Genomic DNA, 16,386 nt, shown 5'->3' on the forward strand with positions numbered 1-16,386 from the left:
TAGACTCTAGGTCTGAATCTCCAACAATCCAATAACTAGATCCTCCCGAACAAGCTGAGAGAGATAGTGCACATTCAAGTGCCCATGCCACTAATGCCAGAGGTTAATGATGGAAGAGCACTTGGCTGTCATAGCATGCTCCTGAGAATCACCCGAATCAATGAATCTATATAGACCATGATCCTCAAGACTAACAGGGACTGTAGACTGAGTCTCTCAGCCAACAGTACTGCAATAATGCGAACTAAAGATCACATCGAGTCGAGGAGAGTGTCTCATTATCTGATTGACAGAGAGAAGGTTGAGTTCCATTCCTGGAATGTAGTAGACATTGAGGAAAATCAAATTCCTCCCACCAGACTGAATCTGCACATTGCCCTTTCTGACAACAGTATACTCTTCCCCTCCTCCAAAGATCATAGAATCAATGAAAGGTTGATTAGTTGTGAACCAGTCACGTCAATGAGTGAAGTGTCGAGAAACACTTGAATCAATATACCAGGCAGAAGACTTCACATGATCTGCAAGTCTTTTAGCAATGAAGGCATAAAAGGCAGATTCATTCTGCTTAGTGTGCTCTGCAACATTCGCCTTAGGTTGAGAACCTCCTTGCTTGGACTGAGCAGCCAAGCGTTTATGGCATTCTGATGACAAACCAAAGCTCTTCTGCTGAGAAGACTGAGATTTGCATTTATCCTTATGAAAGGATTTGGCTGCAAAAGCTTGTTCTGTTGAGGAGGAACTAGCACCGTTGCCGAACTATTGTTTCCACCCATCTTGCTACAGAAGTTTGTTGTACAGCTCAAGAAACTTGAGGTCAACATTAGTTGAAGTAATGTTGAGTGTCTCGACAAAGTGCTCATAGGACTTCGACAGACTCTTGAAAGTGATGACTACCATGTCCTCTTCCTCCATCTTTTGCCCGATTGCTTCCAACTAATCACAGATGTCATTGATTTTGGTGAGATGCTCCTTAAGAGATTTTCGTTCATCCATGATGATAGAGAAAAGCATGTTCTTGAGAAAGAATGCACAGCTTTTATCGAAAGTCTCATGCAACGCCTTCAAATGCTCCCAAATCTCAGCAGTTGTCTTGCCAGACAGAACCTGTGGGAGCTGATCATCAGTGACTGATAGTTTAATGAGCATGACAGCTTCACGATTCTGCTCATCAAACTTATCCGGATCGGAACCGGATACTATAGGACATGTGGATTTCCCCAACACCATCTGATCAAGGCGGTGATATTCAAAGATTGTCAACATCCGCTACTTCCAAGTGTTATAATTCCTGCCATTAAACTTCTGACTGAATTCCAACATAATGTTGGTCAAAGATGCCATCTTTCACGCTTTGAGGCACAAAAAACGAGATAAACGAAAGAGGCAAAAAACTGAATGCACGAACTTGAGCCATGGATCCCAATGCAAAAAACTCAGGCATATTTAGACACAAATCCCAAGGCAAAAAAATTGATTGCACAAATCCCAATGTACGGATTTCAGAAAACCCAAAAAATATTATCAGGACCCAAAAAACCACAAAACAGAAGCCTTCGAAAAAGCATTAATAATTTTTTTCATAAAAAAATCAAAAAAAAATTCTAGAAAAAATTCCAAGAAGGCCTCGTCAAAAATTCACCAAATCCTAAAAAAACCCATCAACGCGCTCTGATACCATGTTATCGTAAATCAATGTTAGTAAACAAAGGAGATGTAGGCTCCTTAAATAGATATACAAAGGTGATGTTTCTAAAAGAAACAATCATTAACTAAAGACAAATTTAGAAACAATCTAAACTAAGATGACCATTAAAAAAACATTACATTATTTAATAGAAAGAAGGCTTCATTAAGCCCCTTGCAAAAATGTATAAGAAGAGGAAACTACTACACTTTGCACACAATGGCTCGCATTTGCCAATCTCCATGGTCCAACCTTCAGCAGAGCAGAAGCAAGGTCAGATAGAGCTACATTAGCTCAAAACGACCTTATTGGATGGTGGATGTGGCATGGCAAGGATGCACCGGAGTTGAGAGTACTTGCAATTCGTCTTCTTTCACAAGTTGCCAATTCCTCTACTGCGGAGAGGAATTGGTCCACATATAGCTTCATCCAATCAATCAAGAGGAACAACCTTACCTCTAAACAATCGAAGAAGTTAGTGGTTGTACCACAATGCTTTACGACTACAGGATCACCAAACTGTTGAGTATTGTCAAACTCCAGCCTTACATTGGGATGTTAATCCTAAAAGATGCTATGCAGATTGATGAGGAGGAGATACCAGAGGGATTGGTTGGGGTTCCATTGCCTGAGGCAGCCCCTTATACTAGCAGTGACTCAGACTTGAGCTCCAATCTTGATTTAGACCTACCATTTGTTGATTAGGGACAACCATATATTTTCTTAGTTCTATGTTTATGCCATTTCATAGTTGAAACTTGGAGCCTTTGGGAATTTTTGTTATAATTCTTAAATAATATGTATGCACCTTGACAATGAAAGCATTTGAATTGTGCTAATTTGTTTGTCGATTCTCATGTGAAATCTCAATTCAGTTCTAGTGCTATGTATTAAGCTTCTACAATGTTTATGATGAATGCTTTATCAATGTTATGATGTGATATTTGAAATTTCTCTACATTTTTTAAAATTTCCCTAATTTTTAAGCGTCGTCCCCTACCGTCCCCTAAAAAATGGCCCAAAAGTAACCCCATACCGAAAACACACCCCATTGTCCTCATCCCCAAAACTCCATGGAGAATAGAAAAGAATACTTCAAACTGACTTTTAGACATCCCAAACTAATGGTGGTCATATAGAGAGAACTCAAAAACACATGAGAATGTAAATACCTTTGGATTGACTTCAACAACAAGCTTGGTTGGCAAATAAGCACAAGGAAAAGAACCATGGGAGGGTGGAGAGCACTTTTTCCTCTTCAAAATAGATACAAAGAGGTAGAGTTATGGGATGGAAAACTATTCAAATTCTATTTGGACTATTAGTAATTCTAGTGGTGCCTTATGGATGTGAAATTTGGGCTAGCAATACTTTTGACAACAAATGGATGTAGATAGAGAAAATTCAAAAATGCATGATCACCAACATATTCAAGTGAGAAGCATCAATCCCCTATGAGATACTTCTAGCTGAAACAAATACAATTCCTATTGAAACCATCACTATGGTGCATTTTTTCAGATATTTGAAAAAAACGAGCAAATGGTAGCAAAATTGTCCAATGTTGTTGTTTTTGAAGATGACTTGAATGAAAGAAAGAAGTCATGGATGAAGCAAAGTTGCAAGTGGATGAACAAGTGGCACATTCACTTGAATGCTTGCCTTAATAGTAGTAAAAAAATAAAGGCTTTTGTTGTAGATAAGTTTTCAAGGCTATGTAGGAAAAGATGTTAAGGAGAAAAATGAAATATTTAATTCCACCTTGGACCATCAGCAGAAGGCCTAGTTAGAGGCCAATATCCCACAGAGATTCTTGTTGCCCAGTTGAGAGCTAACTTGCATTGTCTTCAGTGTGAAACAAGCGGGTGGAAAAGGCCAAAAGAGGTTTGGAAAGAGAGGGTTCTGTCTCTTGCACCGTGGGGGCAGTGGAAACAGAAATACACTTTATTCTCTAGATTGCAATGAGCACAAGGACATCTGGGTCAAGTAAGTAATTATTTAGCAGCAACATTTTTTCACAATTAATTCAGTCAGGAGAAGGTTGAGAGAATCAGAAGATTCATTACCAAATTGAATAGCAGAAGATGGGCACTTCAAAAAGTAAAAATAGTAGGATCTGTTGTCCCATAGGCCAACTTGATAGGCACTTCACAAAGTAAAAATAGTAGGTTCTGTTGTCCCATAGGCCAACTTGATCTCGTGGACATTAAACATCTTCTATTCTATTCTATATTCAAGTCAAGAAATTTCTATTGGAACTTGACTCATGTTACAATGAAGACCCAACATGTTTAGTACGTTTACCATGAAAAATGGAGTATAAATAGTTGGTTTTATCTCTAATTTGTTAAATAGTGTCGTATATGCTTGTTCTAGGTGAATTAAATGAATCACAATTGCACGGGTGGAGATCAGGTAGAAGACGTGGCGATATCGCTTCCCAACATAGCCAATCTTTTTCATGACATAACATCGATGATTAAGGTTTGTGAATTGAAACAGTAACTTGAGTGGAGATAACTCTAGTGCATTGTATGGTAGGTTCTTTTTTGAAGTTCTATATATGTGATGCATGACAACAGCTGCATGTGGGAATTTACCAAGTATTTTTTTCTGATGGCTAAGAAGCAAGCAGAGATAATTACTGGTTCGACATGCATTTGCGTGCCATTTGTAACTTGCCCTGATCAAGCATCGAATCTGTCATAACTTTGACTTAGCTAAGCTTCCATTTCCATTGAAAACAGAAAAGGTGCATATAAAGAGTGAAGTATAAAATGTGTTATAGATGTGATGATTAATATACCACTGTACGGATATGTAATGCTGTATTGTATATGCAGGGCTGGACATGGCGACGGACATTGCTATCATCTTGAATTCAGCCAACAAATAACCGATTTGAATTTCAAGATGAGAAGAGAAAAGACTACCTTTGAAAGAATTTCGCGGGCATCCTCACAGAGACCCTTCCTCGCAAGGGACTTGGCTCTATATAATGCCAAGTCCAAATTGATTTCCAGAGGACTCACGAACTTCGATGTCGAGGCTACCGCTTCCTTGTCCAGTTGGAAACTCTCCTCTTCCTCCTCATTCTGAAACTGAGGTAGAGGCTTCCTGATGGACAAGCTTGTGTCTGCCGCTCCCTGGTTGGTGGCAGCGCGATGGCAACAACGGCGTGTTGGCGTTGGTGCTACACACAACTGCCTGCTCCTGCTCCACTGCCCTGCTTTAAAGTTGCAGGTGAGAGAGAAGGAGGTGCAGGCAGAGGGAGCCTCCATTTCCTGCTTGAGCTTATCCGGAGGTTGAAGAAAAATTATACATGCCACGTTGGCTTACTGGAATTGTACACGCACAACAATATCAAAAAACTATTTCATGCGCGCTTCGCCTTAAAAGGGAAGGATTTTAATAATATATACAAATAGTTTATGATAAAAGAGTAATATATAAATGTATATTTTAAAAGTGTCGTGGATGAGTATATGGTTTGTAATATTGTAATTAGCATGTCTATATATATATATATTAAGAATTCTATGTAAAAGATATCAAATTTTAAAATATTTGTTATTGTTTTTTTTAGCTATTTATATTTGTAGAGTGACATTATAAAAAAAGTAGATTAAATATTTGAGATATTTATAAGTAAAAAATATTACATTCTAAATACAATTGTTTAATGGTTCAAAAAGTGTTTTTTTTTTTACATTCTTTGAGATCTCTCTAAATGAATTATTAGATTAAAGATACTATAATTTGGGATGATCCTTCATGGGTCAATCTATTTCCCTTCCAATTTATGCAAGAGATGCAAAATTCTTACTACTAGATACTCAATAGGTAAATTATGATCATTTACTTGTTTTATGTTCAACATCTCATCCCAATTCAAAAGGTCAAGATGTAAGCACATTTGGTGGATTATGGTTGGTTAAAAACATGAATAGGTAAAGGGTAAGCTATCACCTTGCATATCCAAATAACAAATTTTTAGTACATTAATATATATCTAAATCTATCATTTTAGAGCATAATTTTTAAAACTATATAGCTATCCATGTCTTGACTTATCATGGTGTACCCTAACCATGGAAGGGTTTAAAAGAAAATTGAAGTGATTGTTGAGTTGGTGGTTCCTATACCCTCCTATGTCACTATACTTTTGAACTATAAGGTTGCTCATGTCATAGCGTATGGTGTGCCCTAACTATGATAGGATTTTAAAGAAAATTGGAGATTGTGTTCGTTGAATCAATGGTGCATATTCCCACATAGGGCATTGTAGTTATGAGATCTAATATTGTACATATAACAACTTCTCGTAGTGTGCCCTAGCCATGTTAGCACTTTCAAGACAATTGAATTAATTATTCATTGGACAAGTAGTGCACATATCCATTGTTTTTTATATTAAAAGCAGCCAAAACAAGGGGGTTGACCTAGATACAGTCACATTAATAGCAGACGAGCAACTATTAACAAAGAAATAGAAAAATCACAGCCTCCTAAAACTTTCCTTTATCAAAAAATTTAAAATTTCTACCCATATTAATAGAGTTTTAAAGAATCATAGTAAACCATAAAATATGCCACGTAGGGCTAAAGATAATCAAGTCCAAGATTATCTAGCAAGCAGTATAACCATAAGTATAACCAGTAAGGCCATGAAGGCCATTCAAAAACTCAAAAAACAACCAAGTAGTTAACATCCCTACTTCCTTTTACCATGACTCATCTTGGGTAGGAGCCTCCTAGCCCATTCCTTAGTGAGAAATTTGAAGAGCTCTTTGTAGTCCTCTTCCTCCTTTTTACCTTTTCTAGGTATTTTCCTGCAAAAGACACAAAGTGGTCGTAGAACTGTGAATGACACTCAACACGAATATGGTGACCTCCTGCAATTTTTTTTTTCGGTGACATTCGCTCTGCTGGCAATTTCTTGCACTTGCATTTCCTCCTTGATACTGCTAGCTTCCTCAATAACCACCATTTTCTCAAACCTGAGCGTAGGGGAAGGGGAATTGGCCCGAGACTTGGGATCATCATCCTGGATCCCAGGGTTTTTAGGGCTCTCAAAGACATGGGTAGAGCTCTCAGAATGGGGGGTCGAGGTAGAGTGAGATGGGGTCGTATTATCAGAGGGGTTGGTATTCCCCATATATGGGATGAGGAGGGGTCCTTAAAGGATTCCTCTTTTTTCAGGGGGCTTGGACGCCAGTCTCACAGAGCAACAAGGAGTGTTGATTTCATCAGTGATCTCCACTTCGGAGTCAATTGGTTGGATTCTCACTTTCTTGGATTCAAAGGGTTTTGAATCCTCCGAGTGGCAAGCACGCTTCTTGAATTTCTTGCTGGAGGAGCCAGGCTCGAGAAGGAGAGTAGGGTTTTTTTCAGGGTTTGCAGCAATCTTTGGCAGGGACTGGTTTTCCGACACATTTTGAACCGAAATCGTGCGGGAAGGGCAAAGGGCCAGATGGAAGTTATATAGGCGAAGGATAAGGCCTTGGTGGAGAATGGTATAATCCTTGTTTTTCTTCTTAACCTCAACAACATCTCTCACATTAGTAGCCATAAAATGCAATAGATAAAAAGGAATAGAAATAAGGTCCCTATTCCTAAGATGATTAAGAAAAGAGAGGTGGTAGTAATAGAAAACCCCATACCTCCCTTCAAGAGTGAAATATTTTATAATGATGTAGCACACCTCGTCCCATGATGACGAAAGATCCTCGCAATTGAATCCTCCAGCCTACTTCACAGGGTTCTCACCTTCGCGGAAAAATTGGTTCAGACTAGTGGTGTCCGAGATATGACTCTGCTTTTTCCATTTTCGGCCTTCCATGGAAAGGCATGTCGCCTGAGCTATAACCTCCTCGTTCACTTCAAAAGAAATGCCACCCATAGTGACCCTTTTGTCCTCTCAGGAAGCCACAAACTGTTTAGACAGTCTCTCGTCATTGCCTTTCATACTCTCCATGAACTTATCAATGCCTCCTTCCATGCACACAAACCAAACCGTCGGCTTAACTTTGAAATCATTTGTTTTATTTGGTTCAAGTCTCAGTCTGTCACCCCCCATTATCATTTCCTCCAGCTTAGCAGTAGTAATGAGAAGCACGCTAAGGAGAAAATAGAGTCACTCAATAGCCAAAGAAGAGTCCAAAAGCAGACCCAACAAATTTTGATATAAACTAGTGTAATAATCATCATGATTATTACAAGTAGCATTTGAGAAGATCTCCCAAGGCCGAGATCTATTCCACTCGTGCAAACCATCAATCCACCCAATGTAACTTAGTCGAGACAAGTTGTTGCCTTCATCACTTCCAATGTCATTAGTCTGGAGGATTAAAAAATATTGCCTTTTCCGATATCGGTACTCCAGAAGTAAATAAAATCATTAATTAATCCACTCAAATTATTTTGGGAAAGATGACTAGGCCATATTTCACTAGGTGGCATATCTGTCCCACCATTGGCAAGATCCGACTTCAAATTCAAATTTTCGTAATTGCACATATCCACTATTATTGCCACAATTTCAAATGTTTATCATGGATTCATGTGGTGTATCCTAACCATGGTAAGGTTTTGAGGAAATTGAAGCATTTGTTTGGCTAGTGGTTACTCTACCTGCCTATTTTGCCAAATTCCTTCATGAAAAGTGGCAACACACCCCTGCCACCTATGTTGGTGATACTTGTATGGCTCTACAAATTTTAATCTAGCTTAATCCATTTTTATTTGCTCCCTTCCCTTTAAATTTTTCATTTGGCTCCTCCGTGGATCACTTTGTTAATGTAATGTATGAAAAATAAGATTCACAAGTTTATGCATGAAAAATAGGAATTAAACCTATTTCACAATGATTACATTAGAAGGAGAATGAACTCAATAGGCCCAACCTCCAATTTGATAAGAAAGGCACTAGGCACAAGTTGAATTCAACACTCTATGATTGAGTTGAAAATGAGCTATGGATAAGTATAAATTGAACGAGGAGGATAAAAGACAAAGATTTCTTTAGCCTTGTTTTTTGTCTCTTATCCTCCTCGTTGATTGAGCATCTTCCCAAAACCTCCCCCTTCAAATACCCCCCCAAGTGAACCTCTGTCTGCAATTTATTATTTTTACATCTCTTGACACTCTCTCTCATCTAGATGATGGATCACAAACTATAATCCGAAAAGTTGATACAAAAAAGATACACGCAATCAAATCCAGACGCAGTTTAATGATTCGACTTATAATTATCATATTTCCACATTAGGGAGAGTTTTGGAAATGGTAAGACCGACATATCATCCTCCTAAAATTATAACCAAAAAGTATTGGACAATGCTACCCCGATCACTTATGTCCCAACAAAATAGAACTGAATTTTTAGGGTCATGAGATAATAGGGCCCTAATACCAAAAGTGTAATGTATATGAAAAAATGTAATATTTAGATGTGGGCAAAGGTGCATTGAACTTTGAAATAACATAAGTACCATATAAGTATGAAATGAAATAAGATAAAGGGCACACTTAGAATAAGAGCCTGAATAATAAAGTGTTGATATATTAAATTGGAATAGGACTTGTGATATTAAATAAAATATTAATTTAAATCAAACTATAATGCATAGAGGAATGAGAAAACTAAAATGAGTGCCAGTAGAGTGTGAAATTGGACACCCTAATTAAATCCGTACAATTTATGATGCTACATTTAGCATCCACTTTAGCAGAGTGTGATCTTACGATCATACTCACAATAAAGTAGAAAAAAATAGGTAGAGCATATGAGAGAGACAAGCTACATATAGGAGAACACTAAGCTTGAGGGGTGTGCAAGGCCCCAAGCATAGGATCCTATCAATCCTTGCAACTAACCTTCAAAAATACATAAAGTAAACAGTGTTAGTACTAAAAAAAAGTTCCAAGTCAACTGGTTGAAGAGACATTAATGAACAAAATGTCTTAATCACTTATATCATTCTCAACATGTTATTGCAATAGTACAAGTGGACTTAAAGAAAGAATAGCGATGTACACCAATTGAGGATACAAGAAACCATGATCCAACAACTACCAAGATATGTTATGCAATAAGTTCATGGGGAAGGAGAGACAAAACATGGATTCCATAGGGTAGCAAGTTATGTTATGTTAGGTGATCCATGGGAGAGAGAAAGGAAGAGTTGAAATAGTCTAGCAAGTTGTGTTATGCTAGTTGACTCATCCCACTTAAGGGGAGCCAAGCAAAGTTTTCTAATTCCAAGGCCATTGAATGGTGCAAACTAACAAAGGAGAGTCAAAAGGTTTAGCAACTTGTGTTATGCTAGTAAACTCATCCTGTTATGATATTGTCTAGTTCTGAGAATGGAGCATGAGGATGCAACAACTTGTATAAGATAAATGATACTTTTTAAATATTAAACAAGGATGACTAAAAATGCAATTAGGAGGACATATATGTAGACATATAAATCTGACCACTTTCCTAAGTAAATATTAAATATTTATTTTAACCCCATTCCCCCTATTAATTAAATTTTATTTAATTAATTTCTTCACATTCATCTATTTGATTAAATAAATTACTTAGTTTATTTAATTAAATTCACCTAAACCTCTTCTAGCCTTTAATTAAATAAATCACTTTATTTAATTAATTCCCCTTTCTCCCCTTTTAATTAAATTTACATTTAATTAAATTGATTCTTGCAAATAAATAAATCTAATTTATTTATTAAAATCTCTCACTTTTATTTATGCAAGTTGCATCTATTTTAGTTGAAATAGAGTAATTTTATTTTAATTAAAATCCTTTTCCCTCCACTTGCATTTTCCTACATCTCCCACTTGTCTCCTAAACCCCTTCTAGATTCTTCTAATCACTTCCAATTTAGCCTAATGCATCTCCTAATTATTGTCACATTCCTAAGCAAAGAGAAGTCACTTCTCAAAACCTCCAAAGTCTTTGAAATGCATTAAAGGCTTTATGTCTTCAACAAGTTAACCCTCAAAGTCTTCCTAATCATTAATGGTTAACTCAACCTTCTTGCATTGTTAGAGACTTTCTCTCTAACTTAACCCTCATCTAACCCAAGGGTATCATCAAGCATTCATGGCGTTAACCTTGGTTATCCTATTAACCCTTGCACAAGAGTTTACCCCTTGGGTGAAAGCTTTATCCCTTGGATAACCCTAACCTAACCTTAACCCTTACCTCCTAGGGTAACCTTCATGTCTTCTCAAGCATTTAATGCTTCTTACATCTCCTCTCAAGCAACCCTTTGTTGACAATTGTTGCCATTTCATTGGTGAGAATTATAAACATGGATTGATTAACTTTCAATCTTGGCCCTTGTTGAGATTATTCAATCTTAACCATTCATTGCCCAGTTTTCCCTATAAATAGAGCTCTCATTTCTCATTTTCATATCAACAATCTTTCATGCATCTACATTATAGTCTAATTTACTAAGCATTTTAGCCTCTTTGGTAAATCATCATAATAACATTATGAAGCATTTTTAATATCATAGAATATTCATGCTAGGATAGTATATCATGTTAAGATAATTTGTTAATCTTTTATCATATCAACATCTTCATGCTAGCTTAATCATCATAGTTTCAATATCATATATCTTAGAATGAATTCATGCATATAAATCAAACATCACTCATTCTTGGAGTTCTCATTCCTAAGTCACTTGCTCAATGATCTGAGATCAAAACATTGACTTTAGGGATCCTATGAGATAGAGAAAAATGGGAGACCCCTTGGAAAGTTGAACTAATTGGATTAGTTCATATACTTGCACCAAGAGTCTCATTGGTGTGTGGGTCTTTTAGATTCGAGTTATTCGTTTTCGTCACCACATTTTCCCACATACATTTCTGGCGCCCACCGTGGGGCACATCCCCGTAAATAATATCATTTTTTGTGCAAGACAAGGATTACAAGCACGCTAGAATACCCTTTTAGCGCATCTAGAGTATACCTTAGCGCATTTGTGGCAAATATTAGCGCATAAGACCCTTCTTATAGCGCTTTGGAGCTTATTTTTAGCGCATAACATTCTCTATTTTTTTCTTACGCATAGAAATATCAGCGTAGTGCATTCAGAAATCAGAGTCGCGCGTAGGAGTCATCCTTTAGTGCTTTTATACCTTTTTGTAGCGCATAACTCTAACAAAGAAAAGGGATAGTTTGTAATAGAGTCAGCAAATTAGGCTTGTGTAAGCCTGCCTAAGGTTTTAATATTTTCACTAACTTTCTTTTATTGCAAGTTACTAATCATTTCTTGCAAATTGGAGGAGTTAGATTTAGGAATTTGATTGTTCTTTTTTTCCTAGCTTTTCAAGTTGCTTTAAAAAGAATTCATTTCCCATTGGCTAAAAAGAACCTCGTCATTTCTTTGGTGTTTAAAACAAAACCTTACTTTCTATTTTGCAAAAGGTTAAAAAGAACTACAAACAAACCTTTATTTTTGCAAAGTTAAAAAGGATCTCACTTTCATTTTGGTGCAAACTAAAAAGAACTTCATCATTTCTTTGGTGTTTAAAACAAGACCAAAAGGTTAAAAAGAACTACAAACAAACCTTTATGTTTGCAAAGTTAGAAGGGATCTCACTTTCATTTTGGTACAAACTAAAAAGAACTTCATTTTCTTTGGTACAAAATAAAAAGAACCTCCTTGATGATTGGTTACATTATTTTCATTTTGTTGACCAATACACGATTTTCATTTTGTTAACCAATACATGATTTTCATTTTATTGACCAATACATGATTTTATTTTGTGTTGACCAGGTTTATTTTCCAAAGTTTTGAAAACACACATTTTGCTATGAAGAGCTAAAAAAGAACACCATGCTTGTTGGATCAACATCTCCAAATAGATCTTAGCAAAACATTGTCTTGAAAGTTAAAAACAATATTGTTCACCTTGTCTTGAAAGTGGAAGGTTTATGCTATCCCCTTAATGTTAGGGCCCAGGAAGGACAACTGAGAGGGAGGGCGGGGGGTGAATCAGTTGTGAACCAGTTGTCAATAAATTGTAATCCAAATGCAAATTATTCCAACTTAAACTTAAATGTCGGTAAACCAAACTTAAGTGTCGGTGAAATAGAATAACAGATATAGAAATATCGATTTAACTTAATGCATGAAACAAAAACATAAACAATATCCACAACACATAACACAAAGATTTTGACGTGGAAACCCAGTAAGGGAAAAACCACAGTGGGAAACCTTACCCACAATCAGATGATACTACTACAGATAGTATGTGTATACAAATGGGGTCTGCACATGCAGAAAAGCCAATTGCCTAGAGCTCACTGCTCAATCACAAAAAAGGAGTCACACTGACTACACAATTGGATGGTTAAATCCAATGATAATGTACTGCTCAAAATAGCATCTCCAATGTTGGATTCAATACCGGTTAAGCTCTGAACATGAGTGTCAAAACACCTTCATAACCTTCCTTCAACCTTCGAATAATGTCTGCATGATTTGCACAAGGATTTGCTTATTTTCGCTCTTCAATATTTGAACACACTCATACCATATCCTATATTCCCCAGTCTTCAATAAGATATTACAATCATTTATACAAAACCTAAGACCAAATGTATAGGTCGGCTCACTAAAGATATTACAATTAAATCAATTACAAATAAGCCTTGATGCGATACAACATGTCGACTCAATACATTTACCGCAATAACCAATCAATAAACAATCTCCATAACGTGTTGTGCTGATCTGGAATAGATAACATGTATCGGTCCATAACCTAGACCTATCTGACAACCCAATTAGACCAATAAGCAAAACACCAAATCCAAACTTCCAATCCATGTCTTCGACATAACCAAATGATCTCTAGATTATCATCATTATTGATGAACAATATAACCTGTTGTTGAACACATACCGGTGACTGTGCATAAGCCATTAACCATACCGGTGAACCATATTGTAAACCTCCAAGAAGATGAGTGTTGACATCAATGACAAAACCAATGCAACACATGACAAATTCATCCATAATACCAACAATCTCCCCCTGCCTCATTGATGGTAACACTAGATGAAAAAACATCTAAGTGCCAAAAACAAAATGCCAAAACCAGTTAAACCAATCAATCTCCCAAAGATGGATCAATACAAAGTTCTGTAATATAAATAGAAACCAAAACCAAAATACATATATCCAAAGAGTATATCTCTCCCTCATTGAATAATCTCTCCCCCAAGGAATAATGTTTTTCCATAGATATCTCTCCCCCTTTGACATCAAATGCCAAAGTAGTTAAGAATTCAACCAACTACTCCCCCTGAGAAGTAGCTCTCCTCCATCAAAGCCGGAAAAAGAATTTTCTATTAGTTCTTGTCGGTTTGATGCCAAACTTCAATATCCAAGTCTCTGTCGGTGGGGAAATTACCCCAAGCTTCTCTCTGAGATATTCAAATGTTTCCTTAGGCAAAGGCTTTGTAAAGATATCTGCAATTTGCTCTTTAGTATTCACATGAACCAATTTCACTTCATTTGCTTCAACATTCTCTTTTAGAAAATTATATTTAATAGAAACATGCTTTGTCTTAGAGTGAAATACCAAATTCTTTGATATGTCAATTGTTGTTGAATTATCACAATAAATGATTATTGGTTCTTTGTATTTTACCTTTATATCCTTCAACATTTTCTTGATCCATAATACCTGAGTACAATTAGTTTTTGCTTAAACATATTCTGATTCTGCTGTTGATAATGATGTACAAGTTTGTTTTTTGCCGATCCATGAAATCAATCTGCTACCAAGAAAGAATGCATCGTCAGTGGTACTCTTTCTGTCATCTACATCTCCTACCCAATTTGCATCAATATATGCACATAAATAAATAAAATCATATTTAGGATACCATAAACCAAGATTTGTTGTGCCTTGTAGGTATCGAAAAATCCTTTTAACTGTTGATTCATGATTTTCTTTAGGATTGCTTTGAAATCTTGAAACAATACATATTGCATTCATTATATTAGGTCTTGTTTGTGTCAAATACAGTAAACCTCCAATCATAGATTTGTACCTTGTCGGATTAATAGGAGTTGAATCATCCTTCAATGTCAATTTATCAGTTGTAGTCATAGGAGTACTTACCGGTTTGGAATTTTCCATACCAAATTTCTTCAAAAGTTCCTTCAAGTACTTTGTTTGAAATATGAATATACCTTTATCTGTTTGTGAAATTTGCAGACCTAGAAATTTTTTTATCTCTCCAATCAAAGACATTTCAAATTCTTTTTGCATTTGATTAGCAAAGTCCTTACATAATCCATCTTCACCTCCAAAAATCATATCATCTACAAAGACTTCAATAACCAAAATATCATCATTAGTAACTTTGTAATACAAATTGTTGTCAGTATTACCTTTTGTGTAACCAAGCTTCAAAAGATATTTATCCAATCTAGCATACCAAGCTCTGGGAGCTTGCTTTAGTCCATATAAATCTTTCCTTAACCTGCAAACCATATCCTTATTATCTGTCAAAGAAAATCCATCAAGCTGTTCAATGTAAACATCCTCCTCAAGATCTCCATTCAAAAATGCACATTTGACATCCATTTGATAAACTTCATAGTTCTTATAAGCTGCAAATGCAATAAATAGTCTAACTGCCTCAATTTTGGCTACCAGTGCAAAGGTTTCATTATAATCAATTCCTTCTTTCTGTGAATAACCTTTACAAACTAATCTTGCTTTGTTCCTGATTACTTCTCCATCTTCATTAAGTTTATTCCTAAATACCCATTTAGTTCCAATTACATTTTTGTCTTTAGGTCAGGGAACCAATGTCCAAGTGTTGTTCCTTTCAATTTGTTCTAATTCATCTTCCATTACTTTTATCCAATGTTCATCCTTACATGCTTCAATAACATATGTTGGTTCAACTTGAGAAATTAAGTATACCCCTTCATTTGTAGTCTTCCTCTAGTCATAACACCTTGATTCTTGTTTCCAATTATTTGATTCTCTGAATGATTCAATCTTACATACCTGGGTTTGTTCTGATTAACATTCACAGGCTGTTGTTCTTCAGTCACTGTTGAGTTTTCAGATGATGTCGATGTGACTGGGTCTTCATTCTATATCGGTGCAATCTATTTCGATTGATCTATAATCATTTCAACTGTCAGTTCTACAGATCTTGAATCTCCTCTAAAGTTTTCATCTATCTTCACATTAGTACTCTCAATGATTTTTTGTAACCTTTTATTATAACATCTATATGCCTTGCTTTTAGATGAATAACCAAGAAATATTCCTTCATCACTTCTAGGATCAAACTTGCCAATATACTCATCTCTTCTAATATAGCATTTGCTTCCAAATATTTTGAAATACTTAAGAGTAGGAATATGACCAAACCATAGTTCATAAGGGGTCTTACCGGTTTCACTTTTGATGTGAACTTTGTTGAAAGTATAAACCGTTGTATTCACTGCTTCTCTCTAGTACACATGAGGTAGATTTGCTTCCATTAACATTATTCTTGTTGTATCCAGAATAGTTCATTCTATATCGGTGAAATCTATTTCGGTTGATCTATAATCATTTCAACTGTCAGTTCTACAGATCTTGAATCTCCTCTAAAGTTTTCATCTATCTTCACATTAGTACT

The 16,386-nt window shown here is 36.1% G+C and overlaps 1 protein-coding gene across 3 annotated transcripts in view; it reads right to left on the reverse strand.

The window, feature by feature from the left end:
• Positions 1–5,078, reverse strand: part of LOC131066315 (protein high chlorophyll fluorescent 107) — a 208,689-nt gene extending 203,611 nt beyond the window's left edge. For 2 of the 3 annotated variants that reach the window (XM_058001049.2, XM_058001051.2), the window contains exon 1: positions 4,621–5,078. In XM_058001049.2, the coding sequence (XP_057857032.2) occupies positions 4,621–4,968 (348 nt within the window). In that variant the 5' untranslated portion in view covers positions 4,969–5,078. The remainder of the gene's footprint in view (positions 1–4,620) is intronic. The other variant, XM_058001048.2, reaches the window with a different exon arrangement.
• Between the last annotated feature and the right edge of the window lie 11,308 nt (positions 5,079–16,386).

This window comes from Cryptomeria japonica, chromosome 8 (genome assembly GCF_030272615.1).
Source record: "Cryptomeria japonica chromosome 8, Sugi_1.0, whole genome shotgun sequence".
NCBI classification, from domain to species: domain Eukaryota; kingdom Viridiplantae; phylum Streptophyta; class Pinopsida; order Cupressales; family Cupressaceae; genus Cryptomeria; species Cryptomeria japonica.